The sequence below is a fragment of the Stenella coeruleoalba genome (assembly GCF_951394435.1).
Source record: "Stenella coeruleoalba genome assembly, chromosome: 9".
In the NCBI taxonomy this organism is placed as follows: Eukaryota; Metazoa; Chordata; class Mammalia; order Artiodactyla; family Delphinidae; genus Stenella; species Stenella coeruleoalba.
The window spans coordinates 98948803-98974627 of NC_137155.1; the positions used below are offsets into that span (position 1 = coordinate 98948803).

At 51.6% G+C, this 25825-nt stretch overlaps 2 protein-coding genes across 12 annotated transcripts; one reads left to right on the top strand and one right to left on the bottom strand.

Annotated features, from left to right (window-relative positions):
* Positions 1–269: 269 nt before the first annotated feature.
* On the bottom strand, positions 270–8921 carry TMEM176B (transmembrane protein 176B). 11 transcript variants are annotated; one of them, XM_079931935.1, is made up of 8 exons: positions 8863–8921; positions 8075–8140; positions 5315–5511; positions 3411–3521; positions 2980–3036; positions 2513–2740; positions 1451–1570; positions 270–1050 (listed from the first exon to the last, which is right to left on the bottom strand). In XM_079931935.1, exons 3-8 carry the CDS (start codon positions 5504–5506, stop codon positions 961–963), a joined length of 798 nt encoding a protein of 265 aa, XP_079788061.1. In that variant the 5' UTR covers positions 5507–5511; positions 8075–8140; positions 8863–8921; the 3' UTR covers positions 270–960. The 11 variants fall into 11 exon arrangements, with proteins under 11 accessions (XP_079788061.1, XP_079788062.1, XP_079788060.1 ...); XM_079931936.1 differs by having other exon boundaries at positions 8075–8114; positions 8863–8903; XM_079931934.1 differs by having other exon boundaries at positions 8075–8186; positions 8863–8880.
* A 493-nt stretch (positions 8922–9414) lies between these two features.
* Positions 9415–15624, top strand: TMEM176A (transmembrane protein 176A). Its single transcript, XM_079932113.1, is given in 8 exon segments — positions 9415–9621; positions 10209–10416; positions 10896–11006; positions 12136–12192; positions 12356–12422; positions 12425–12579; positions 13126–13236; positions 14629–15624. Coding segments are annotated over 7 exon segments (780 nt in total). The 5' UTR covers positions 9415–9621; positions 10209–10230; the 3' UTR covers positions 14722–15624.
* The last annotated feature ends 10201 nt before the right edge of the window (positions 15625–25825 follow it).

Below are 25825 nucleotides of genomic sequence, written 5' to 3' on the forward strand. Positions count from 1 at the left end.
CTCAAGCCCCTCACCTTCAGGGAGGCAGATATGAGATTTGTTCTCCTGTCTCCTCGCTTGGCTGCCTCGTGAACACACACTTTCTCTGCTGCACACCTCAGCATCTCAGCACTTGGCTTTCTGCTCATTGGACAAATGAACCTGGGTCCATTCTGAGTCCAGAAGTGCTTACGTCTATATACTTACATTGTACATAGAAAATTTTAAAAGTGAAAAACTAATCAATCGTATCATTTACAATGAAATTGAAGAATAACAGGGGTGTGTGTGTGTGTGTGTGTGTGTGCGCATAGCGAGAGAACCAACAGTAATTACTGCAAAAAACAAGAGAGAAAGAGAGAGATGGGGGAGAAAGAGAAAAAAGAAAGGAAAGGAGGGAGGGAGGAAGGAAGAAGGAAGGAAAGAGACAGAGGGGGAGGAAGAATAAGGGAAGGAAGAAAGGGAGGGAGGGAGGAAATGATCTTGCTTCATGTCTCACATGGTTCTGTAAAGCCCACTGATCAGTTATAGATGCTTCAAGAAAACCTTAGCAGGTAAAAAGATTCTAAGTATGTAAGAGTTATTTTCACTTTACACTGAACAGAAGGAAATCATGAAAAGGAGTTTTTGCACTTGGGATATAGAGCAGAATGTAAACTAAGTCTTATTGGGACCTTGTTTCCATATGACCCATAACTCTCATTTAATTCCACGTGTACCAACGCACCGTGCGTATCAACAAAGGGAGACTACATCCTTTCTGCACAAAATCATTTTTTGTGGTTGTTTCTGTTTAATCAGCATTGGGAAAAATGTGACAATACCTGTTCACTGAACTGAGGACCCTGGAGTGGGAATAGCGGGTGAGGGTGTTGGCGAGAGGAGGGGCAGCCTAAGGAAGCGAGTGTGAGGGACGGGGCAGTGAGGGGCCCTGGGCTACTCTGGGGGGACATGCAGGGTCCAGGCAGGGTCTTTGGCTGCTCACAGGACAACAGCTGTGCTCTTCTCCTTGTGGGGAGAGGGAGGCACTGAATTCTCCCCCCACAGCTTCTTCTCTGACCCTTCTTCATCCTGAAAAAAAAAAAAAACAGGAGGAAAATCAATTCTTGGGAGGAAATGGTTGGAGTAGAGTTAGCTCCATAGAACTGGAAATCAGACAAATGAAAGAAGGAGGAAAGAAAAAGGTGATGGAGGAAGGGGAGCTAGACAAGACCTAGGACGTGGGAAAGAGGGGAACGTGGGGAAATGAGAGCAAAGAAGGGCGCAGAGGCAGAAGGCGGAATTCAACCCAGGACACAATGATGGGGTCATGCTCCCCAGACAGTGAAGGGCAGAGCGAAGCATGGGAAGAGGGCTGAGTGAGGGGGGGCGTGACCCCTGCTCAGCAGTGTTCCTGCCCCGTTGTCCTTCCCATCCCTAGAGCTCCCCCAACCAGATCCGCTCCTTCCCTAGTGCCTCCCTAACAGCTCACCAGGGCCCGGGAGCTCTGGCCACAGAAGCGTCGGAGACCCATGCCCAGGGAAGCCAAGGATACAATGACCTGCAGGACACAGATGGCCAGGAGCAGACCACGGATTCCTAGGAACAAATCCTGAAGATAAAAGAAGAAAACAGTTACAGTCAGGGGTCTGCTCCTCTGCTTCTGCTGTTACTATCATCTTGCTACCCCAGGAGGGATCAGACCCTGGCCAACTAACTACTTCCCACCAAAGCAGATTGCATCTTCCAACTATGGGGGCAGCCACTGACTCCATCCCATCTGCTTGCCTGCAATGTGACCTTACCTCCCCGCTGTGAAGAGGTGGGATCCACTGTTCCACCCCCTAGAATCTGGAAGGGCCTGGTAATGCTTTGATCAACAAAATACAGTAGAAGTGACACTAGGTCAAGTATGGGGTGGCCCTTATTTGGCCTGGCAGGTTCCATTTCCTACCTCTTGAAATGCTCACAGTGGGATGCTCCCTGTTGGAACCTGGTTGCTGGGCTACGAGAAGCCCAAGCCACATGGAGAAGCCGTTGTAGGCTCCCTGGCTGATAGCCCCAGCTGAGCTCCCTGCTGTGTGAGTGTGTCATCTTAGTGGCCCAGCCCAGTCGAGCTCTTAGATGACTTCACCCTCAACTGACACCTGACTGCAGCTGCATGAGAAAATGCAAGTGAGGACTGCCCATGTGAGCCTAGTCAACCCACAGAATGGGAGAAGTAATAGTAAATTGCAGTGTTAAGCCAGTACATTTTGGGGTGGTATGTTATGCAGTAATAGATAACTGATAACAGCCACACACCAGAAAAGACGGAAGGGTGGTTCATGAAATCCTCGCTTCAATGTCTCCTCTTTGTCCTCATCCCCTTTGATTCAGGGAATTTTCATGCCATGAGGATCTGAACAATGGCTTCAGATTAAGTTAAAACCTCCTGAACCAAAGACCTCGGATGAGGTCGAAACTCAGAGAGCCTACATCTCTGCCCTCAGGTGCCCCAATTCCCCAATGCACAGCTGTGACGCGTCCTGGAAGACTGACTCTCCTTTCTCACCGTCAGCATTTGCATGTAGCTTCTGCAGCGCTCCTCCCTCCACGATGAATAGGAATCGCTTCGTCTAGTCTCTTCGTACCCAAAGTTGGAGGTGTCAGGGATTGAGGAATCATACACGGAGCTGATGTCATAGAAGACAGGTTCCCAGGTTAAACTATTCACACAGAAGACAACGGCGGCCACGGCCGTGGCAATGCCAGCCAGGGTGAGCAGACTTGATATGAAGCCCTAGAAGAGAGAGGTTCCGGCTGCAGACTCCCTCTGTGGATAGCAGAGCCGTGGGGTCCCGGCCTGAAACCGGTCTCCTCTTCCCCAGCTTCCTGGCTGAGGAAACCCTCCCTACCCCTCCAGGAAAGAGCTTAGGATATTTGAAACCAAAGGGGAGAAGACAGAAAAATAGGGCAGGAAAACAGAGACATAGGAGGGGGAAGAGGACAAGGTGGGGCACAGAGGATGCCCAGACTCACTGAAAGTTTGCCGCAGTGTTTCTCATGGACAATGGTCCCAACTCCTGCTGCAATGGCCTAGGAAGAGAAGACACCAGAAAAGTCCTCCAGTTGGCTGTCCTGAAATGAACTCCCATCAAACTTCTCCCAACAGGCCCCAGAACAGCCAATTTGAAGCAGGATCCAAGGAACAGGCAAAGAAACCTAGCAGATGGACAGGACTCCACCTACAACTGCCCCGCTATTCCCAGCCTTGCCTTAAAGAGAAAAACAGAGGGTGGAAGGGTTTTGCCCCCCCCCCCCCAAGGCAGCCTCCTCATAACAGAGAGCATCTGGACTCTGGGTCTGTGGCCTCTTCCCCAAATCCCTGACCCAGGTCCAAAAGGAACTTTCTTTCTCCTTGTCCATAAACACTTGCCTCCCTCAGAGCTCACAACCCCTTTCTTACTCACCACAAACCCTGCCCAAAAGGCACAGCCTGAGTCACGCAGCTGAATCCAGGGCCCCAAGCAGAGAAGCCCTCCAAGAGCACAGCTCATAGCCCCCAGCAATATCTGGGTCACCTGCAAGAGATGCGGAAAGCCACACCCCTTCCCGTGAGTCACCTGCTCCAGGAGCAGCCCCCCAGCTCCCACCTAGGTGGCTTTCCTCTCCTCTTCCTCTGCCCTGACTTCTCCGCAGCTCCGATTCTGGAAATTCTGTTCCCTTAACGTCCGTGAAGCAGCCCGTCCTGGTTCTCCCTCATCTCTCTGACTTGCCAGCCTTTTATCCTTCATTCTTTTCTAAATCCCATTTTCCCTGAATACCACAATTTGTCATCCCACCTGATGATTCCTCCTTTTTTTCCTCCTCATTTTCCCTTGGGAAGCCCGTCATCCATGATGGGCCATGATGACCTCCTTCAGGAAAGGAGAGTGGTCAGCTGACAGCCTACAGTGGTCAGCGCCTTCAAGGTCCCTTCATCTTTCAAACTGAGGGTACAGTCTTTCGGGGTGGCTAACCAGCCAATGATTAAGCAAGGCAGTGGTTCAAGGGCCATTTTCAGCTAACACGGAACTCCTGTGATGGGCAGTCTTTGCTCCCGAGCTCCCCACTGGGCGGGCCCAGACCTCGTCAGCCCTGCCTCATGATCTGATGTCTCCCCCTGCCCAGCCCTGCTCCTGCCCTTTTCATTGCATGGATGTTACACCCCAATAAACCTTTCGCACACCCAACTCCCACTCAGCGTCTGCTTCCTGGAGGATCCAACTATCACAGCCTCTTGGACGTCACCACCTACATGTCCTGCCAGCTTCTCAGATTCATTGCGTCCAAATTCCAGACCCTACGCACACCCTCAGTGTCTGCCTCGCTGACTTCCAGGGCTCCAATTTTCCGGTCTCCTTCACTCCAAACCTCAGCATCTTCCCGGACTCCTCTCCTCCCTTGTACTCCACATCCACTCACTCTCAAGTCATGGCAACCCCATCCTCAAAGGATTTGGACTCCTCTCTTTCCTCCTCATTTCTGCTGCGACGTTGCAGGTGCAGACCCGCCATGCTTCTTACCTGGACACCTCCTGGCTGTGAGGCTGCCTGAAGCTCAGGCACCTGCTCAGAATCCCTCCACAGTCTTCCCACTATCGAAGCTGATTCAGGACAGCAGACTCCTCACCTTGTCACTCAAGGCTCTCAGCAATATGGCCCTGGTCTGTATTTCCAGTCTAATCAGCCATGAGTCCCATTCTCTGTACCCTGACAGAACTTGTCCTATGCTTTCTGGCCTCTTTGCCCTCTTTCTTGCCATTCTTTTAACTCGAAATTCCTTTTCTTCCATCTTCCACCTCTATCTGTCTAAACACGCTGCTTCTCCATTCAAGGTCTGGCTCAGATGCCTACCCCTGCAGGACGCCATCCTGCCTCCCAAGGATGTCACCTGAGCTACCTTTAATTTTAGGCATTAGTGTAGTTGCCTGATCCCTTCTGATGGACGCTGGGCACCTTCAGGTTATTACCTAGATATTCTCTCTGAAGTTTTTCCCCCAAAGTGCCCATCATATTGCCTTGCGTCAGAGGCCCTCTGTCCACGTGGGTTCAATTAACCTGAATGAACAGCCTCCAGGGACCCTTCCGCCCACCCCCCCCCCCAGCTCCGGCTGGGACCGCTCACGTTGCCCCAAAGAAGGGATCCACTATTCCTTTCCATCGAAATCTCTGTGGCGAAACTTCCCAAACGTTCTTTTCCCAAACAAGATGGGATACGAATAGTGAGTTTTCATGGGGATTCGACCCACTTTCCTTTTCCGCATCGTACTGAAGAAGGAGCGTTACCCTCCTCTGTGTCACCTTGCTAACCCACCTCTCCATCCCGCCCTTACCCCTACTGCCAGCTGTCCGTAGCTTATGCTGGCCTTGGCAGGATGGTGGGACAGGCGCTCCATCAGGGAGCTCCCAGCTTTTAGCAGTTGTGCCAAAGCAGATTCCTGATGGACGTGGATGTCGATGTAAGTGGGCTGGGACAGCGGAGAGACCACATCGACTCCATTCACAGCCAGCATGTTTTGGGTCATCCTGCCTGCTGGGGAGATGCACAGAAGTGAGGTTTGAGATCTAAGTAAGGGAAAAAGGAATACACTGCATGAGTGCAGGGAGAGAAAACAGTCTTTGAGTCAAGCCAAGTCACGGCATGTGGGATCTTAGTTCCCCAACCAGGAATCAAACCCACGGCCCCTGCCTTGGAAGCACAGAGTCTTAACCACTGGACCACCAGGGAAGTCTCTGTCACAGTGACCTTAATCTGGGATGCAAATCTGAATCACCTCTAGAGTTTTCACCATATAGACTCTTGGACCTCTTCCCAAAATGGTCAGATACAGTTTGTCTGGGTCTTGGGACTGACAAAGAAAGGAATCTGAATTATTTCAGCAACATAGTGTACATATTTATACGTAACACTTTCATATGGTTAAAAAAAAAAATCAAAAGATAAAAAAGGGTATACTGCTAAAACCCACTCTCCTCTCTTTCTCTCCTAGCCAGCTAGTTGTCTTCCAGGTGGAAAAATAGTATCATTTTCTAATATATCCTACAATGACTTTTTTACATATAAAAACATGTAAAAATATTCTTTCTCTCTCTCTTTTCCCACAAATGGCAGGATAGCGCACACAGTTTCTGCACAATGATTTCTTCACAGAACCATCTTTTAAAAATAATCCTACATTGGGCTTCCCTGGTGGCACAGTGGTTGAGAGTCCGCCTGCCGATGCAGGGGACACAGGTTCGTGCCCCGGTCCGGGAGGATCCCACATGCCGCGGAGCGGCTGGGCCCGTGAACCATGGCCCCTGAGCCTGCACATCCGGAGCCTGTGCTCCGCAACGGGAGAGACCGCAGCGGTGAGAGGCCTGCGTACCGCAAAAAAAAAAATAATAATAATCCTACATCAGTCCATAAAATGCGTCCTCACTCGTTTTTATGGCTGCATAGTATTCCATTGTACGAATGCATCATAATTGTTTTAAGCAGTCCCCTATTTATAGACCTTTATTTTTTTTCTTACAAGCAGTGTGGAATCAGCAGGTCAATGGGAATGTGTATTTGTAATTTTAAAAGGTATTTCCCTCCATGGAGTTACTTCCATGCAATTCTCATGCAAGGGCAATTCCAAGAGTGTCCACTGCTCCTCCCCGAGACCAGCAGAAGGTGTCAGCAAACTTGCTAATCTTTTCAAATGTCTCTTGGAAAAATGACATTCCGTTGTAGATTTTAATCCTTTTTAGTCAATAAAATGCCCCCTTTTAATTGTGTATCTCAGTGACTTTTAACAAATGTGTACATATGTGCAACCGTAACTACCGTGAAGATACAGAACATTTCTATGTTGCAAAAAGTCCCCTAAGGTCCCTTCCCCGGGAACCCCTCCAACCCTTGGCCCCAAGCAACCACCAGTCTGCTTTCTGTGACTACTCCAGTATCAGTTCTCTTCTTATGAGTGAGGTTGGTCATCTTTCATACGTGTGAGAGCCTTTTTCCTCTTCTTTTGCGAGCTTTCCTTTCATATCCTATGAACTCCTCGTGTTACTCTGTTTTGTTTTGGTCTTTATAGGAGTTCTTCGTGTATTTGAAAAATTACCATCGGCGACGCGAGTTACAGATAGTGCTTTCAATTTGTGATTTAGTTTTGACTTCATTTGTATTTTTATATAATCAAAGGTTTCAGTCATTTTTTATGATTTCTGGGTTTTATATTGTACTTAAAAGGGACTTTCCCATGTCAAGATTATAAAATAATAATTCATCCATGTTTTCTTCTAAGTGTTTTTATGTTTTCAGTTTTCACATTTAAATGTTGAGCCGTCTGGAATTTACCTTGTAAGTTGGAAAAAATGGGTCCAAGTTGGTTTTGGTTTGTCCTCTTCAGATGGTTAACTTCTAAAGAGTATATTCTGTTTACGGAATATATCATCTTTCTCCCACTGATTTAAAATGCTCCCCTGAGCAAAAATAAAATTCCCATAGGAATCCAAGCCTATTTTAGTCTTTATATTCTGCCCATTGGTGGATCTGATGAGTCATGCAACATTACTGTAATTTTAATAATGAGTACAGAGTTTAATATTTAGTTGAGCTCTTTCATGACCTGCCCCCCCACGTTACTTTTTTCTTTCATGGCCACTTTTTTTGTTGTTGTTGTTTTGTTTTGGTTTGTTCGTTTGTTTTGGTTTTTGCAGTACGCGGGCCTCTCACTCTTGTGGCCTCTCCCGTTGCGGAGCACAGGCTCCGGACGCGCAGGCTCAGCGGCCATGGCTCACGGGCCCAGCCGCTGCACGGCATGTGGGATCTTCCTGGGCCGGGGCACGAACCCGTGTCCCCTGCATCGGCAGGCGGACTCTCAACCACTGCGCCACCAGGGAAGTCCCTCAGGGCCACTTTTGCTAGATTACTTCTCCTTAGGCACTTTAGAACCAACTTGCCTAGCTCCAAAGGAAATCCTTTCCAGGTAATTCTCATGGGCATCCTACTTACCACTGTTTAAATCATAACATTATTAATAACAATTCTAAAAACACCAGCAAGAGCAATAAGCTTAAGGCTTCCCCATTTGTATCGTATGGACTTTACAGAGCAGTTCACCTACCTGGCCTCCGTGCGGTATAAAGGACGGGTGTTTGACGATTCTGCAGACGTGCAAGGAGGTTCAGACCTGTTCGCAGACACACAAGGAAGCCCAGCCGGGATTCTGGCCAGATCTTCCTTGGGACCCAGCGATCAGCACCATATTGCAGAGTCCAGAACGTGCCTTGGGCTCCGGCTCCCTCTGAGCCCTCCGGATACCACTGCTCCCCCCTCTCGCCTCACCCCCAGCTCCAATCCCCAGCTCAACCTAGATTCCTGCTCTTCCTCTGAGCCAGGCCAGCCCCATGCAGATCCCCTTTCACGCCACCCTAACCCCAGGGTGTGGGGCTCTTCCCTGCTGCCTTGGACACTCTTCTCTGCCCAGCTCCTCCCGGTGCCCCTGAAGCTGGGGAGAGAGGGCCAGGATCCCAGCTACACCCTGGGCCCTCCACCTTCTGCCGTTGCTATTGAAGGACCTCTCACCAGGAAACCACCCGAGCCTCACCACCCCACCCTCAGAATAAAGACATGAGGCACTGGGGAGGGAGAGTCCAGCCGACGCGGCCAGGCACAGGCCCCCCGACCTCCCTAGCCATTTTCCTAGTGTCACGTCCTCTATCTAGTGTATCCCTGCCTCCCAAGGAGGTCCTACAGGGACCCGGAATGGGGGGAGAATGGCATCCTGTGAGACAGGATGGGGGCTTTGGGGACTGGTCTTGGAGACTCCTCGAGAGAGAAAGAGAGAGGGTCCTGCACTGAGAGTCTCCTGGGACGGGTCACCTGGACTGCTCACCTGAGGGCCCTGCTCACCTGCTGTCCTCTGGGAACCAGCGGCCGAGTGGAGCAGAGCTGCCCAGAGCTGAGGCACCCGGCAGTGGGTGGGAGAGAGCAGAAGGAAGGGGTGGAGTGATGAGGGTTTGACCTTCAGCGTCTTGACTTCCCAGAAAAGAGTTGGCCCAAAGGGGCCCCTCTGGGGGCGGGGGGTTGGTCTTGAGTAGATAATCAGGCTGGCGGGAGAAGGCAGAGCGCACAGACACGCACACGCTGGCGTGTTCATCCCTACGCAGCACACACGCTGCGGTGCACACAGCACAGGCGAGTCCTTGTTCAGAAAACCCCTGCCCTGGTGGGGACGGGGGATTTTCCAGGGCTGGTCAGCTCTGCAGTCTCCTCAGTGCTCTCCAGAGCGTCGGAGCCAAGTGATCTCCCCTGGCAGCTAGAAAACCCTGGAGGGGCCCTTTGCTCCAGCTGTGTGCTGAGAAGTTGCCTCATCCTTCCCTTTCTGGAGCGCCACCAAACCCCTCTCCTTTCTGCCTGGTTCTCAGCCCCCACTCAGCCGTCCCCAGCCCTCCTATCACCCTCGACCGTGACTGCCGGTCCCTGAGGAGAGCAGGTGAGGCAGACCCTCAGCCCAGGCGGCCTTTTCCCAGAGACCCTTCTCACAGGGCCCCTCCCCAGAGGAGTCCACATCCTGCCCCCTCAAAGGCCCCCCAGAACTTGCTGGGGACGGAAGGACCGACCACCGTGTAGAGGACATGCATCCAGGAAGGCGGCAGGAGTGGAGGCCAGGTACAGCCTCGTCCCCGTTTGAAGTCAAGTCATTCTGGCCTTGGGCCTCCATCTGCACCCACAGCTTCATGCAGAGGGTTGGGGGGCGCAGTTTGAACAGGCAGCGTGGGGCTGAGTAGCCATTGATGGAAAGGGAGATATGTAGGGGCGGGGGGTGGGTCCCCGGGCTCAGCTGGGAAGCAGATACCTCAACAGTAGTTCAACAGGCAGCCAGGACTCTCTTCTGTCCGGCAGCCTGAGGGCTCTGGAGGGGGAGAGGCAGGGGGGAAAGCCAGGGTGAGGGCCGTGATCACACAAGCGGGCTGGGAGCAGAAAGGAGAGAGGTGAGGGCTCCAGGGCACTGCTTGGTCCAGACCCTGAGGCCGTGGGTGGAGGATGGGGAGACACAGCAGGTCTAGGGTGAAGAGGGCAGCTCCAGTGGGCTGGGCGGTGGCCACAGCCTCAGCAGACGCAGGGATCCCTCACATGACACCCCTCAAGGCAGGTCCCAGATGCTGCACTGTGACCGGGGGCCTCGCCAGCTCCCATGGAATCTGTGCAAACCTCCTGCCAACTCTTCCCCCTGACGCCCCCTTCCTCCCTCCCAGGCGGGTGTCCACCAGCTTGAAGATGGCAGATGGTGGGGACGTGGCCTCTGGGGCTCCCCAGCCCACCTGCATCAAGGTGGACATCCACCAGGAGTCGGCTCTGGCCAAGCTGCTGCTGAGCAGGTGTCCCCGGCTGCAGCCCCACGTGCCCTCGCCGCACGCCGCCTCCCGGGCCCTGGGCCACCGCCGGCTGCTGGTGGCCTCCTGGGTGAGTAGGGCGAGGACGGGCGCCCAGGCTCCCCAGACTGGGAAGGGTAAGCCCCCTCCTCTGGCTGCACGCTCCCCCAGCCAGCCTCTCTCTGAGTGGGATGCTTATGCTCTTCCTAGAGATCAAGTTCCGGCCTTTCCTTCACTTACTGGCCTCTCAGTGAAAGCTGTAGGTAGGGTGGGCTGTGGGCTGAAGGGTGCAGAGGAGCCCCTGACCATTTAAAGTCCCAGCTGGTGGAACCCGGAGTTCATCCTCTCACGGCCCAGCGTGGGCTAGCTCTCCCCTCCCCTCGCCTTCTCTCCCCTCCTGTCCTCTCCCTTCTCGTGCCCCCTCTCTTCCTCTCTTCTCTCTCTCTTCCCCTTTCATAGGGTTCTAACCTTTAGTACATGGAGTGGAAAGTCCTCAAAACTCCCCTGAGGCTTAGACGCAGACTGGGCCTGGGACCCGGGCTCCGGGTTCTTGGGTTTTTCATCTTTCAGGCAGTGCAGATCGTGCTGGGGGTGTTCAGTGGGGTCCTGGGGGGATTCCTCTTCATCTCCTACTACACCACGCTGCTTGGATCGGGAGCCCCCATCTGGACAGGGGCTGTGGTGAGTGGGGCGGGAGGACCGTGGGCAGAGGGACCCCCTATCAGAGGTGAGAGACCACCACCATCGACCCCATCAGAATGTAGACTGTTTGCAGCTGAAAAGACTCCCAGATCTCTAGGCTGACACCAGGCTTCTACAGACGGGAAACCAGCTGAGCTAAGGGCTGGGAGAGCCACGGTCACCGGTCAGCTCTCCCGGGTCCCTGCACCGGGCTTCTCCCACCTCTTCTCCCACCTTCAGCAGCAGATCAGCTAAGGATCTAGGACAGGACTCATCTCCAGGCACTTGCACTGAGATGGAGGGAGGCGGAACGTGCTGGAGCGTGTGTACAAGGGAGATGTACCCCCCCCCCGGTGGTTTCCCATTGCCCTCTGCAGGCCCTGCACACAGGGGAAGTCCAGGGGGGCTCACCGGACAACGGCAGCTATGTCAGCAGATGGACGTGTGCCATCTGCAGCAGGAGATGGGTGGGCGGATCATAGCAGGAAGGAGGCGCCGTCTGTCCTGCCCACCCTCACAGAACAAGAGCAAAACACACATATCGATTAAGAGAGGAGCCCCAAGTAATGATCGTCATCCACCCCACGGCCGAAAACACTGAGATTAGCTACAGAACTGCCAGACAGGATTCAGATCCATCTTTCCCTTGGCATCAGCCAGACTTCCTGTCCTGGAAGACCCGCTGGGTGGGAGGCTGAGCGCTGTTGGAACGAGCGCCTGCCCTCACCCCGAGGCAGCGGACGCTGATCCTGTACTGAGAGCTCCTCCAACACCCCGGACCTTCCACCCCACCGCCCTGGAGCTTTCATAAAGCACCTGGTGTTGCTTAAAAAGAGAGGGTTTTGGAGAAGGGAAGGGGGGCTTACACCCGGCTTGACCATGAGCAGTTTTGATGTCCCTAAAATAGAGGGTCCTGCAGCCTCGGGCGTTTGATTCGGCCTTCAATACCCTCACCGTTGAAGACAACAGAGCTCAGCTCAAAACCTCGGGTCCACGTGAGGTGCTGTGGGGAAAGGCCAGCAGGGCGGTTGGTTTTGCCTGTGGGACTTGAGGAAGGAAAAAGAAGCAGGCTGCTGGGGGTGGGGCTCGGCGGCCCCGGGCTACCCCTGCTGCTTCAATCCCTCCCCAGGCTGTGCTGGCTGGAGCTGTCGCCTTCATTTATGAGAAACGAGGTGGCACCTACTGGGTGAGTTCGGGGAGGGGTTGACACCAGCCCCGGAAGCTGGAGGCCACCCCCAGCCTGTCGCCCATCCCACGCCCCCTCCACTAGACTTCCCGCTCTTCGTCCCGGGCTGGGCTCCAGAGAGACTGAGTCTCCAAGGTCTGTCTCTGCACACTGCCCTCACCAGGCCCTGCTGAGGACCCTGCTCGCCCTGGCAGCTTTCTCCACGGCCACAGCCGCCATCATCATTGGGGCTAGAAGTTTCCACCTTCCAGCTATGAGTACCACCATTTTCTCTTTAATGGTATCTGTGATGTCTCCCCTTCCTGGAGGCCCACCGGGGCCCCCAGCTCTCCGAGTGCAGACGAGGGAAGGCTGCAGCTGTGCACCTCCTATGTGAACATGCTGAAGGTAGCCGGGCCGGGGAAGGCAGCAGGCGGTGGGCAGGGAGGGTCAGACAGTGGAGGAGAGTGAGGCTGTCCACCAAGAAGGGCGTGACCTGTTCTGCCCTGAGCATGTCTCCCGTCACCCCAGCGTGGCAGCGAACGAAACAGAAGCGGTTCCTGTGGTTGTGGGAGGTACAGATCTGTGGGAAATACAAACACTGAACTCATAATAAAGGAGCTAATACTGCAAATACGTGAAGAGCTACGAAGGTGTTAAATGCATGTTCAAGTCTTGGGCTTGTCAGGGAACCAGACCACAGCCCAAGCCCATCGCTGCTCAGATGAGGACGCTGAGACCCGGTGACAGGGGCTACTGGCCGCTCTCTGCATGCTACACCCACTGACCCCCACCCCGGGCTCCTTCGTCAGCCTCCCCCCACCCCGGAAGCTACCGACTTGGGGATGGGATGAATGGGGTGGAGAGTGACCCTGTGCCATGATCAGCCTGAAGACAGACCACAAATGGCAACAGTCTCTCTGGGTGCCTAGAGCTTCGGTCCTCTGTCCCCAGGCCCTGTTCATAAGCATCAATGCCATGCTGTTGGGGGTCTGGGCTCTGCTGCTTCTAGCGTCTCTGGTCCCCCTGTGTCTGTGCTGCTGGAGAAAATGCCGATCTAAGGAGGTGAGTGTCTAAAGCTTGTGTCTGTGTGTTTGGGGCAGCAGTGCTGTCCAGGGGAGACGGGAATGGAGAGCGGATGGTTTGGGGAGGAGAAAAGTGTCATTACAGTGAGTGTCAAGGGGCATCATTCCTGTCTTTCCACCCCAGTAGTGGCCCAGCCCAGAGACCCCCTGTCCCTGACCAAGTAACACCCAGTCCAAAGACCCTAGTGAGGGACTTCCCTGGCAATCCAGCGGTTAAGACTTCACCTTCCAATGCAGGGGGTGCTGCTGGTTCAATCCCTGGTCAGGGAGCTAAGATCCCACATGGCTCGCGGCCAAAACACCAAAACATAAAACAGAAGCAATAAAACAGAATAAAACAGGGAACCACCAGGGAAGCCCTGTATTTTCAAATAAACAAATTGCTTTTGAAAAAAATTTTTAAACAAAAGGCAGGGCTGGCAAGATACCTGATTTCCTACAGAAGAGAAAACCGAAGATCCAGGACTCTGTGAAGCTGTTCAGAACGAGGGAGGGTAATCAACGGGGATGGAAGCTGAGGAAGAGCTCTGGGGGTGGGGGTGGGGGGGGACTTGGGAAGGGGTCAGTCCCAGAGACTCAGATCTGCCAGATGCAATAAGCAAAGGAGGTTGCCACATTCTGACAGTAAAAGATCACTTCAGAGCAAAAGGGCAAACTGAGTTGACATTCATTTAACTGAATAAAGAATGGAAAGAATTTACATCTAGTCAAAGCCCTAAAATGACTGAATTTGGAAACAATGTAGAAGAGAAATTCATACCATCTTTAGCTTGAGAAAGAAAGTCATCCACCACGGTCTTTATCTCAGATTTATCCTGCAAATATTTCTTAGGACAATATGTTTTTTAAACTTAGTAATTAACAGGCTCCAAAACAGAATTAAAACAAGATTGAATTTAAATTCAAATGCCTGCTTCCCTATCTGAATTCCACCCCTCCCCCCACCCCCCACCCCCCGCACAAGCCAGCTTGATGTAATTAACTCCGCCACCTAGTGGCTACAAAAAGTGTTCTTCAGGAGAAACTAGAAAATTAATTTTTTTACACAATTCTTTGAAAATTGTCAATGTATTACTGAACAAATATCTACTAATGCCTCCCATGTGGCAGGCACTGTGGGTCCTGGGAAGGGAACTGTGAACAGTGCGACCATCCTTGCCTAACCCAGGTGACCTTGAGGAGTGAGGGCCAAGGAGTCAGGACGTCTTCCCCGTCCCCCAACAGGCGGAAGCCTGCCACCAGTTCTGCTTGAGGCAGTTGGTTAGAATCGTGCCATTACATCCCCTCGAATCCAGAATTACAGGGCAGATGGGAGGTTTCCTACTGCTCCACCACCTCCAGTTTTCTCCCTGTCCCACCTCATCTGCTCCAGGGACCCACAGTTCAGGAACCAGATATCCCAGTTCTGAGCTGGAGTCAGCCCCTGTCACAGCCCACCCTGCCTGAGCGTCCATACAGGTGGTAGCTCGGTCCTGGCCCACTGGGACACAGGCCTGCCCATCCACTGGGAAGACCTTCCACACTCACAAGAATGGTGGGGACACGGTCCACGGAAAATCTCTTCTTGGAAACTTGGGCTCCATGGTAGAAGGACCCCGGAAGTGGCCTCTCCCTCCCCTACCCGGCCAAGCCTGGGGTCCCAGAAGAACCTGCCTGCCCCACAGCGGAAGCAGTGTGACCCAGGGCCCAAAGAAGACGCCCTGAAGCACAGCTCCAAGCCTCCAGCACAATCTGGTCACCTTCAGCACAAAAGACAAGAAGGATTTCTTAAACAAGACACCAAAAGCACCAGCCATAAGAAAAGACTGATACATTTAAATCCATTAAAATTAGAGACATCTGGGCTTCCCTGGTGGCGCAGTGGTTGAGAGTCCGCCTGTCAATGCAGGGGACACGGGTTCGTGCCCCGGTCTGGGAGGATCCCACATGCCGCGGGGCGGCTGGGCCCGTGAGCCATGGCCACTGAGCCTGCGCGTCCGGAGCCTGTGCTCCGCAACGGGAGAGGCCACAACAGTGAGAGGCCCATGTACCGCAAAAAAATAAAATAAAATAAATAAAAAAGAGATTACCTGAGACCAGATTAAAGGAGTGCAGGCACTGCACACACCCTAACCCTATCAACAACCCCATCCTTGAACCATTGTTATAAAACTCCTCACCAAATCCTCCTGGGTTGGGACACACAGTTTTGAGGGGCAGGAACCCTCTGTGTTCCCCTTTGCCTGGCAGAACAATAAAGCTATCGTTTTCTACTTCACCCAGAACTCTGTCTCCAAGATTCGATTCAGCCCCGGTGCACAGAGGCCAAGTTCTCGGCACCAGTACCAGGATGAGTGGAGAGCAGGCAATAGATGAAGGAGCTGCTTGGGCATAGAACTGGCTGGTGTGCTGGAGGGGCTGGGAGGCCAAGAAGTCCAGGTCTGGCAGGACTGTCAGATGCCCAGCTGGAGGGTGGAAGGAAGGGGCATTCCCATGATAAGGGAGCTATAGGTCTGAAACTCCAAATAGTAGGAACTAAAGATAGGTGCTTAATAACCATTTTAAAGACATTGGTGGAATGGCATAAGCCATGAGTACAGATAAACTGCATGTGGGGAAGTAGACCAGTGAGCAATAATTATTTGCTGAACATTTCTTCAGCACTGGCTGCACGCCAGGCACTAAACCAAGTATTTTACGGTGATTGAATGCCTTTGCCTCATTTATTATAATCCTCACAGCAACCCTTGTGAGGCACTGACTAGTGTGATCCTCATTTTACAAACAGGAAACTAAGGTTCAGAGAAGTCAAGTAACTTGCCGAAGGTCACACCGCTAGGAAATGTCATCACGGAGAGTTGAATCCAGAGAGTCTGACTCCTGATCCTGGGCTTTTTGTTAATCATTTCACTGAATGAGCTCCTCGGTTGCTCAATCTATACTAGAGTTTTATATTTTTTTCTTCATGTTGTTTACCCCCAAGGACTGGTAGGTCTGAAAGATAACACTAGAATTAACTGCTCTATGCCTGCAGACTCTGAGTTTTCCAATCTGTACGTGTTCCTGAAAGAGCCTGGGACTTTGCCCCCATACCCACGAGTGAGAAAGAAAACCGAGGGAAGTAATGCTTTGACTAATGCAGAATCGTCTCCTAACTCCATTCCAGATGATTTGCATTTCAAATCAAGTAACCAGCCGTTCGGAAAATTCAGTCTGGGGGTGTGACTTGCGCAGTGAGAGGTGAAAATGCAAAAACATGTCTGTTTTCCCCGTTTCAGACATTTTATTGGCTTCTCAAGGTCTCCGAGATAAAGTCCACATTCCCTGCACGTCCGGCCCTTGCCTACCTCTCTGGCATTTTTACTGGCTGTACCAACTGCTCCCTCAGCAATACAGACAACATCGCTGGGCAGCTGCCCACTCCTAAACACCACGAAGGGAGCCTCTGCCTTTCCCCCTGGCATCTTACTATGAAAATTTTCAAACACACAGAAAAGTTGGGGGGAAAATTTACATGTACCCATGACTCAGACTCTACGATTAATATTTTGCTATGTTTGCTTTGTCACATACCTGTCCACCTCTCCATCCCTTTTTGCATTTTGTCTTTTATGCATTTTAAGGGAAGTTGCAGACATCTGTAGCCATCCCCTTAAATACTTCAGCACACATATCATTAACTAGAGTTCCATATTTGTTTTCAGTTCTTTTTTCCCCGCTTTGAGGTAGAAGAGCCCAGACCTTGCTTCTTCGAGCAAGTGTCAGAGCCCCACAGCTGAGAAGCCTTTTCTACCCTGGGTGCTCACAGATCTCCCATGTCTTGGAGCCTACGAAAAACACCGGCTCGTCGGCTCCTACAGTTCTAGAGAAGCCTTGGATTGTGTGCAAAGCGAAGGCAGCCTGCTAACGGGCCTGACCGCCCACGCAGGGCAGAGGCCACTCTGCTCATGCGTGAAGTCGGCGCCATCCCTGGGGGGGGCGGGGGGGGACGGGGACCAGCTCACTCCTGCCCCCGTGAGGAGCCTTGTCACGTGTGGCACCACCAGGCCGTCCTTCCGGTGCCCCACGCAGCCCCCGCCGGAGAGGGTCCCTTCCTCTTCCAGACGGGACCCAGAACTGTCAGAGGAAGCCTCCAGTGCGTGGAATCTGGGTTTATCCTGGACAGATTCCGATAGCTTACAATCAGAGATTAAGCACCTGTTTAGGTGCAAAAATCTTTACCAGAAAAAGCAAATTTTTCCAGCTTATGCCCTACCTTCTAGGTTAAGTTATAATGCCATTGAGGTGGCGAAAGATATCCTCTAGGTATAATATTTGTTTGAAGATTTTTTTTAAGTAGGTGTGAGCAAAGGTATCTGTTACTAGCAGTAGGCCTTTTTCTCCCACACACCCATCCTGGCATAGACACAAAAGTTCCTTTCCTGAAAGAGACATGGAAGGGCTACCTACACAGATGAAGGGGGCTCAGCAGATGCCTCTTGTAAGGAAGGTGCTCACCTGCCCCTTACAGGACTGAATACCACCCTGTCGCAGGGAACAGGGATGGCTGCAAGTTTGGGGGCCAGAGAGACCCAGGTGCAAATCCCAGTCCTGCCACTGACCAGCAGTGCAGCCTCAGGGTTGATGCCTGTTTGCAGGGCCACCTCTAGGGTTCCTCGAGGCCATGCACAGCGCCCCTGGCACAGTGGCACCTGGGCCTGCGTGAGTGGTGGGCGTGGTGGGGGGTGTTCACTCCTCAGTGAAACCCAGAACCTCCCACGTTAATGTGGAAGGGACCCTCCTCACTGAAGAGACAAGCTGGCCGGTGGCCTCAGTTTACCCCCTGAATGTCACCTCCTCTGGGTCCCCTGCCTGCACCTCCCTTTAACAAGCACGCCCAGCCTAACCCTCGAAATCTGTAAAACAAGATTCTGCCGAGTCCTAGTGGGGAACAAATCAAAGGGATGACAAGGATGGACCTGGCCCGGGGAGCTGGGTTGTGGCTCCCTCATAGCCAGGGCTGGCGAAGCCTGTCTCACTCTGTACCCTCAGGGCCCAACTCCAACCCCACCCTGAGAGCTTGATACTCTCTCTGTTAATCTGAGCTGGAATATTACTCAGCCATGAAAAGGAACAAACTAGTGCCATTTGCAGAGACGTGGATGGACCTAGACATTGTCGTACAGAGTGAAGTAAGTCAGAAAGAGAAAAACAAATACCGTATAATATTGCTTGTATGAGGAATCTAGAAAAATGGTAGAGATGAACTTACTTGCAAATTAGAGAAAGAGTCACAGATGTAGAGACCAAACTTATGGTTACCAAGGGGAGAAGCGGGGGAGGGTTGAATTGGGAGGTTGGGATTGACACATATACACTACTATGTATGAAACAGATAACTAACGAGAACCTACTGTATAGCACAGAAGGTTCTCTACATTGCGTAGAGGGAACTCTACTCAATGCTCTGGGGTGACCTAAATGGGAAGGAAATCTAAAAGAGAGTGGATATATGTATACGTATTACTGATTCAATTTGTTGTACAGCAAGAGACTAACACAACATTGTAGAACGACTATACTGCAATAAAAAATTAATAATAACAAAATAAAAAACCTGAGCTACATGCCTGGGCCTCATTCATCCCTCCACTGATGTGGATAATGTATGATAATAGATGTTTTCCTTTTCTTGCTGTTTATAAAATCCTACAGCTTTCAGCAGGAAGGCGGGGAAGGAGCGGAGAAGAAATGCCCGGCCGCAACTTCAGTGGCCGAGGAGCCTGTCAAGGGCTCCCGCAGGCTGCAGACTGGAATGTGGGTTTGTTCCTTTTCATGGCTGAGTAATATTCCAGCTCAGATTAACAGAGTATCAAGCTCTCAGGGTGGGGTTGGAGCTGGGCCCTGAGGGTACAGAGTGAGACAGGCTTCGCCAGCCCTGGCTCTGAGGAAGCCACAACCCCGCTCCCTGGGCCAGGTTCATCCTCGTCATGCCTTTGATTTGGCCCCGGGGGCTTCCTGTGGCCACTGCCTTTCTTCTACAGCAAACATCAACCGGCTCAGAGCAGCTTCTTCAATCCTGCTCCCTTCGATCAGTCCCCAACCTGCCTCCAGACCCAGGGGCTGTAACATTGAAAGTGGGCATCTGCTTTGAGGGAAATAAGGCTTTGTCCAGCACTCCAGCAAAGGGGGAGTTGTATGAGAACAATGGGGTTAGAGAGCATCCTTAAGAGTAAGAAATAGGAGTCGGCAAGGGTTACGCCCAGAACCAGGCACCTGAGACTTTGGCCCCAATTGATGTTACATATTTGCTGCTGTCACCCATCTTCCCAGAGCTTCTTTTCCTGATCCCTGACCTGGATCCCTCTGCCATTCAGCCTCGCCCCTTTATCTTATCAACCCTGTTCATCTACCTTCAGTGGGCTAGCCTGATTGCCCTCCGCCCTGTCCCCGTGACCTGCCCTTCCTTGGCCTTCTAAAGGCAGGTCTAAATCTTGTCCTTATGAAGCCAGCAGCAGGAACATGAATTGCAGAGCCCAGTATAAAGTGAAAATGTGGGACCCCTTTTGTAAAAGTTAAGAACTTCAAGACAGCAGTAGTAGAGCATTAAACTGAGGGCAGGGCCCTTCCTAGTGTGGAGCCTGGGAGACCCCACAGGTTGCACGTCCTCGAAGCCCGAGCTGACTCACACCATCCTCAGCTGTCCTTGCCCCAAGGGGTCCACCCCAGACCCCGGCCATGTGGCCATATTAATAGTAACCTGGTTGAGGGACTGCATCAAAGGAAAATGTTTCTGCTCAGCAAAAGAAGTAATCAACCAAATGAAAAGGCAACTTACAGAATGGGAGAAAATATCTACAAATCATATATCTGAGAAGGGGTCAATATCCAAAATATATAAAGAACTCACACAGGCTTCCCTGGTGGCGCAGTGGTTAAGAATCCACCTGCCAATGCAAGGGACATGGGTTCGAGCCCTGGTCCGGAAAGATCCCACATGCTGCGGAGCAACTAAGCCCGTGAGCCACAACTACTGAGCCCGCGTGCCACAACTACTGAAGCCTGCGTGCTTACAGCCCATGCTCCTCAACAGGAGAAGCCACTGTGATGAGAAGCCCGTGCACCGCAACGAAGAGTAGCCCCTGCTCGCCGCAACTGGAGAATGCCTGCGTGCAGCAACGAAGACCCAACGCAGCCAAAAATAAATAAATAAACTTTAAAAAAAAGAACTCATACAACTGAATAACAACAACAAAATTAACACTCGGACTGAAAAATGGGCAGAGAAACTGAATAGGCATTTTTTCCAAAGAAGACATAGAGGTGGCCAACAGGTGCATGAAAACGCGCTCAGCATCACTAATCATCAGGGAAATGCAAATCAAAGGCAAAATGAGGTATCACCTCACACCTCTTAGAATGGCGTCGTCAAAAAGACAAGTGGGGGCTTCCCCGGTGGCGCAGTGGTTGAGAGTCCGCCTGCCGATGCAGGGGATGCGGGTTCGTGCCCCGGTCCGGGAAGATCCCACATGACGTGGAGCGGCTGGGCCCGTGAGCCATGGCCGCTGAGCCTGCGCGTCCGGAGCCTGTTGCTCCGCAACGGGAGAGGCCACAACACTGAGAGGCCCGCGTACCGCAAAAAAAAAAACAAAACAAAGCAAAAAAAAAACAGACAAGTGGTAAGAAGTGTTAGGGAGGGTGTGGAGAGAAGGGAGCCTCCTACACTGTGGGCGGGGATGTGAGTTGGTGCAGCCACTATGGAGAACAGTACGGAGTTTCCTCAAAAAATTAAAAATAGAACTCCCATATGACCCAGCAATCCCACTTCTGAGTATATTTTCAAAGGAAATGAAAACAGGATGTGCACTCCCAGGTTCACTGCAGCATTATTCACAATAGCCAAGGAATGGAAACAACCTAGGGGTCCACTGACAGATGAATGGATACAGAAGATGTGGTGTATGTTTATACACTGGAATATTATTCCGCCATGAGAAAGGAGGAAATCCTGCCACTCGTGACAACATGGGTGGACCTTGAGGGCATTATGCTGTGTGAAATAAGTCTGACAGAGAAAGACAAATACTATGCGATCCCACTTTTATGTAGAACCTTTAAAAAAAGCCAAACATGTAGAAATATAGAGTAGAATGGTGGCTATCAGGGGCTGGGGCATGAGGGAAATGAGGAGATGTTGGTCAAAGAATACAAACCTCCAGTTAGAAAATGAATAAGTTCTGGGCATCTAGTGCACAGCATGGTGGTTATTGATACCGTGCTGTATACGTGAAGGTTGGTAAGAGAGCAGATCTTAAATGTTCTCACCAGGAAAGAGAAATGGTCATTATGTGACATGATGGGGGCATCAGCTGACACTACAGCTGGTCAGCTGTCATACTCATACGTAAGTGTATCAGATCAACACATTCTATGCCTTAAACTTACCCGCTGTTGTAGGTCAATTATATCTCAATAAAGCTAGAAGCGTAATCTAGTCGCAACTTCACCATGGAGCATGCCTTTTCCTTAGAATGCCACACAGCAATCCGTCAAGACTTTTCTAACCTCTGGGTTCTAACATCTCTTCTGTGCCCCTTGTGTCCGCATGATCTGTTCATTCATGCGCTCTGAAAACAAACCTCGAGCCCCTGCCGTATGCCAGGCCCTGTGTTGGTCTCCGTATATTTGAAGAAATTAAGACACAGTCCCTGAGCTCAAGGAAGCAGATAAGAAGAGACAGAACTGTGAACAGAGAGTTACGAGCAGTGAAGGAAGGCCATGGGGGAATGGAAAAGGGGTTGAAAGAGGGGCCTTGGCATTGAGCCTTGAAGGAAAGAGCTCGGTGAGTGAACAAGGAGAGTGAGAGAGAGCTTTCAGACAAGGGAACGATGTGGACCAAGCCCAGGAGGCCCCGTGGGCCTGGCCTGGTTGGGAATGGCTGGAGCACGGGGCCAGGTGATGGCAAATTAGAGGGAAAGGGATATTCCAAGAACAAAAGGAAGGTCAGGGCTGGGCTGGAAAGGGTGTTTAATGCCAACTCAATAGTATGAGTGTTATCCAATAGGCAACAGTACCCCACCAACGTGGGGAAGGCCCGTGGCCAGATTTATTCTTGCAAAAGCATGAAGGCCAGATGGGAGAGACTCCAGCGGAGAGTCAGGGAGTTTGGATGCTATTGTATAATAGCATCCAATAGCAATAATAATAATTTCCAGGTACAAATCATGAGGGTTTAAATATAGACCAATGGTTCTCAACAGGAGGGCAATTTTGCCCCTCAGGAAAGACTTGTCAATGTCAGAAGACATTTTTATTTGTCACAACAGGAGCGGGGTGGGTGCTACTGGCATCTAGTGAGTGAGTAAAGGCCAGGGATTCTGCTAAACACCCTACGATGCACAGGACAGCCACATAACAAAGAGCGACCAGGCTCGAAATACCAGTGGTGCCAGGGCCCCTTTTGAAAACGGTAGAATTTTCTCCTTGTGAACCAGTCATCCCTAATCAGGGATGCAACCCATGACGGTGGCTTCATTAGTCTAGAGAGCTAATCAGGCGACTTCGGTGGTGCAGCACCTGCAGAACTATTTCTTTCTCCCGGTTCTACAGAAACACTCACGCTCTCTAGACTATCGCAAATTATCTCTGATGTGTTGTGACTTTTCCAGAAACAAAATATCAAGAGTTAGCAATGGGGAAGCTGTGAGCTGTGGCCTCTGGCCCACTAACCACAGACACTGGATCCATCCTCACCTGTCACGCTGCCCCTCTCCAAGACTGGATAATCTGTCCCCTACAACACGGTCGTCCACAAGGCCATCATTTCTGCCCCTTTAAGGGAGGCAGGCAGCCCAGAACTTCAAGGACACAGTCTTTGGCAAAGTGTTATCTGTAACTCTCACCAATCATTAACACCAAGAGGGGAGGAACCACACCTCAGAAATCAAGGTCATGTACAGGAGGGACCAGCAGCCAGACAGAGACTATGGTGAGCTGGGAAAACAGAGCAGGAAGCCAGGTAGCAGAGCCCAAATTCCAAAATTCCACACCTCACTACCCTTGGCCCCACGTGAACAGCCATAGCTTCACCCGACACCTCTGCCGGCCCCATTCTTTTCTCTTTCCTTGGGGTGGTTCTTAAAGACGTTTCTCTCCACGGGCTCCATGGCATTCCCTCAAGTCCCCCTCTTCGTCCCACTTTTCCACAGATGTGCACAAGGGGCTCATGGCTCTAACCACCTCCTCCCAGACACCCCACCTCCGCCCTCCTCGGCACAGTAGCAGATTCTGCCCAGGACTCACACCCCAGCCGGGCTCCTGGGAATATACCACCCATCTCAGCTCTGCAGCTCTGCTCCTACCTGGCCCCCCAGGACAACACTCGCCTCGGCTTTGTGGAGCCCTCAGGGTGGAGCAGCTCACCTGCCCTGAGCCACACACCTGCTAGGGCAGGGGGTGGGGGTTGTTTGAAAGGGTGTGCTGGGTTGGATAGCGTCCCCCCAGATTCTTGTCCTTCCTGGAGCCACAGAATGCGCCCTTATTTAGAAATAAGGTCATTGCGGGCTTCCCTGGTGGCGCAGTGGTTGAGAGTCCGCCTGCCGATGCGGGGGACACGGGTTCGTGTCCCGGTCCGGGAAGATCCCACATGCCGCGGAGCGGCTGGGCCTGTGAGCCATGGCTGCTGAGCCTGCGCGTCCGGAGCCTGTGCTCCGCAACGGGAGAAGCCACAGCAGTGAGAGGCCCGTGTACCGCAAAAAAAAAAAAAAAAAAAAAAAAAATGTACAAAGAAATAAGGTCATTGCAGATTTAATTAGATAAAATGAAATTATACTGGAGTAGGGTGGGCCCTTAATCCAATGACTAGGTATCCCTGTAAGAAGAGGAGAGACATAGACACGGGGTGGGGGGGCGGGGGAGAGGGGGGAATGTCATGTGACCACGGGGGCAGGGACTGGAGAGATGTGTCTACAAGCCAAGGAACGCTGGGACACCGGGGATTGCCGGCAACACCTGAAGCTGGAAGAGGCAAGCGAGGGCCCTCCCCTAGACGTTTCAGAGGGAGCCTGGCCCTGCCAGCACCTTGATGTCAGCCTTCCAGCCTCCAGAACCGTGAAAGAATAAACTCCTGTTGTTTAAACCACACAGTGTGTGGCACTTGTTACAGCAGCCCTGGGCGTCTAACGCAGGGGAATCTAAACAGAGCCGCAGGCCTTGAGAAGCCGCAGTCCTGAGGGCCAGCTCCTTCTGAATCCTGCAGGATCCCAGTCAGGCACAGCTCCTGCGGCACTTATTCTGTGCTACCCTGTAACATTTTTATCTTTCTATGAACATTTTTTGTACTCCTTCAAAAAAAAACAGTGAAATGCGCACTTGTACGCCCTCCCTCCCTGCCTGCACAAAAGTAAGCGGTGGCCTCACCATCCTTCATCCTCCAGGAGTGAGCCCTGCAGGGGTACCTGCTCCCGAGGCTGTTTCTACCCTGAGATGCAACTACCTTGTGCCCACGTCCTGGGGATGGCGCTCCAGAACGACTGTGTCATCGCATCCCCTCCCTCAAGCATATTTCCCTACGTCTCTGCCAACACTTGGCGTCATCCAGCTTTCTCATTTCTGCCAGAAATGGGTATAAAATTATCTCTCGTTGCTGAAGGATTTGCGCTGTTTGAAACCCACTACATTTGGGCACCTTTTCACGTGCCCTTGCGCCCTTTAGGCTTCCCCTTCTGTAAGCTACCCTGAGATTCTTCACTCGTGTTTCCGTTGGGGTGAATTCCTCATTCTGGTTGATTTTTTAGGAGTTTTGTGTGTGTTTCTAGATATTAGTCCCTCTCGATATTTTTTTAAAAACAGCTTTCTTGAGATAGCATCCTCTTACTACACAATTCACCCATCAAGTAAATAATCGGATGGATTTTAGTATATTCACAGATATATACAACCCTCACCACAGTCAATTTGAGAACATTTTCATCAGTTCAAAAAGAAACCCCACATCCATTTGGTATCACCACCTGCACAACCTCCCCTCCTCAGCCTGAAGCAACCACTAATCTACTTTCTGTCTCTATAGATCTGCCTGTTCTGAATTCTTCATTTAAATGAAATCATATAATAGGTGGTCTTTCTTAACTGGCTTCTTTCGTTTCACATGTTTGTTGTTTTTGGTTTTTTTTTTTTTGCGGTATGCGGGCCTCTCACTGTTGTGGCCTCTCCCGTTGCGGAGCACAGGCTCCGGACGCGCAGGCTCAGCGGCCATGGCTCACGGGCCCAGCTGCTCCGCGGCATGTGGGATCTTCCCGGACCGGGGCACGAACCCGTGTCCCCCGCATCAGCAGGCGGACCCTCAACCACTGCGCCACCAGGGAAGCCCCATTTCACATGTTTTAAGATTCATTCATACTGTAGCATGTATCAGTACTTCGGTTCTTTTGAATGCAGAATAGCATTCCATTGTGTGGATACAGCACATTTTGTTTATCCATTCATTAGTTGGTGGGCATCGGGCTGTTCCCACCTTTTGGCTATTATGAATAACGCTGCTATGAACGTCCATATACAAGTTTCTGTGTGAGCATATGTTTTCATTTCTCATTCACTGAAGAGTGGAATTT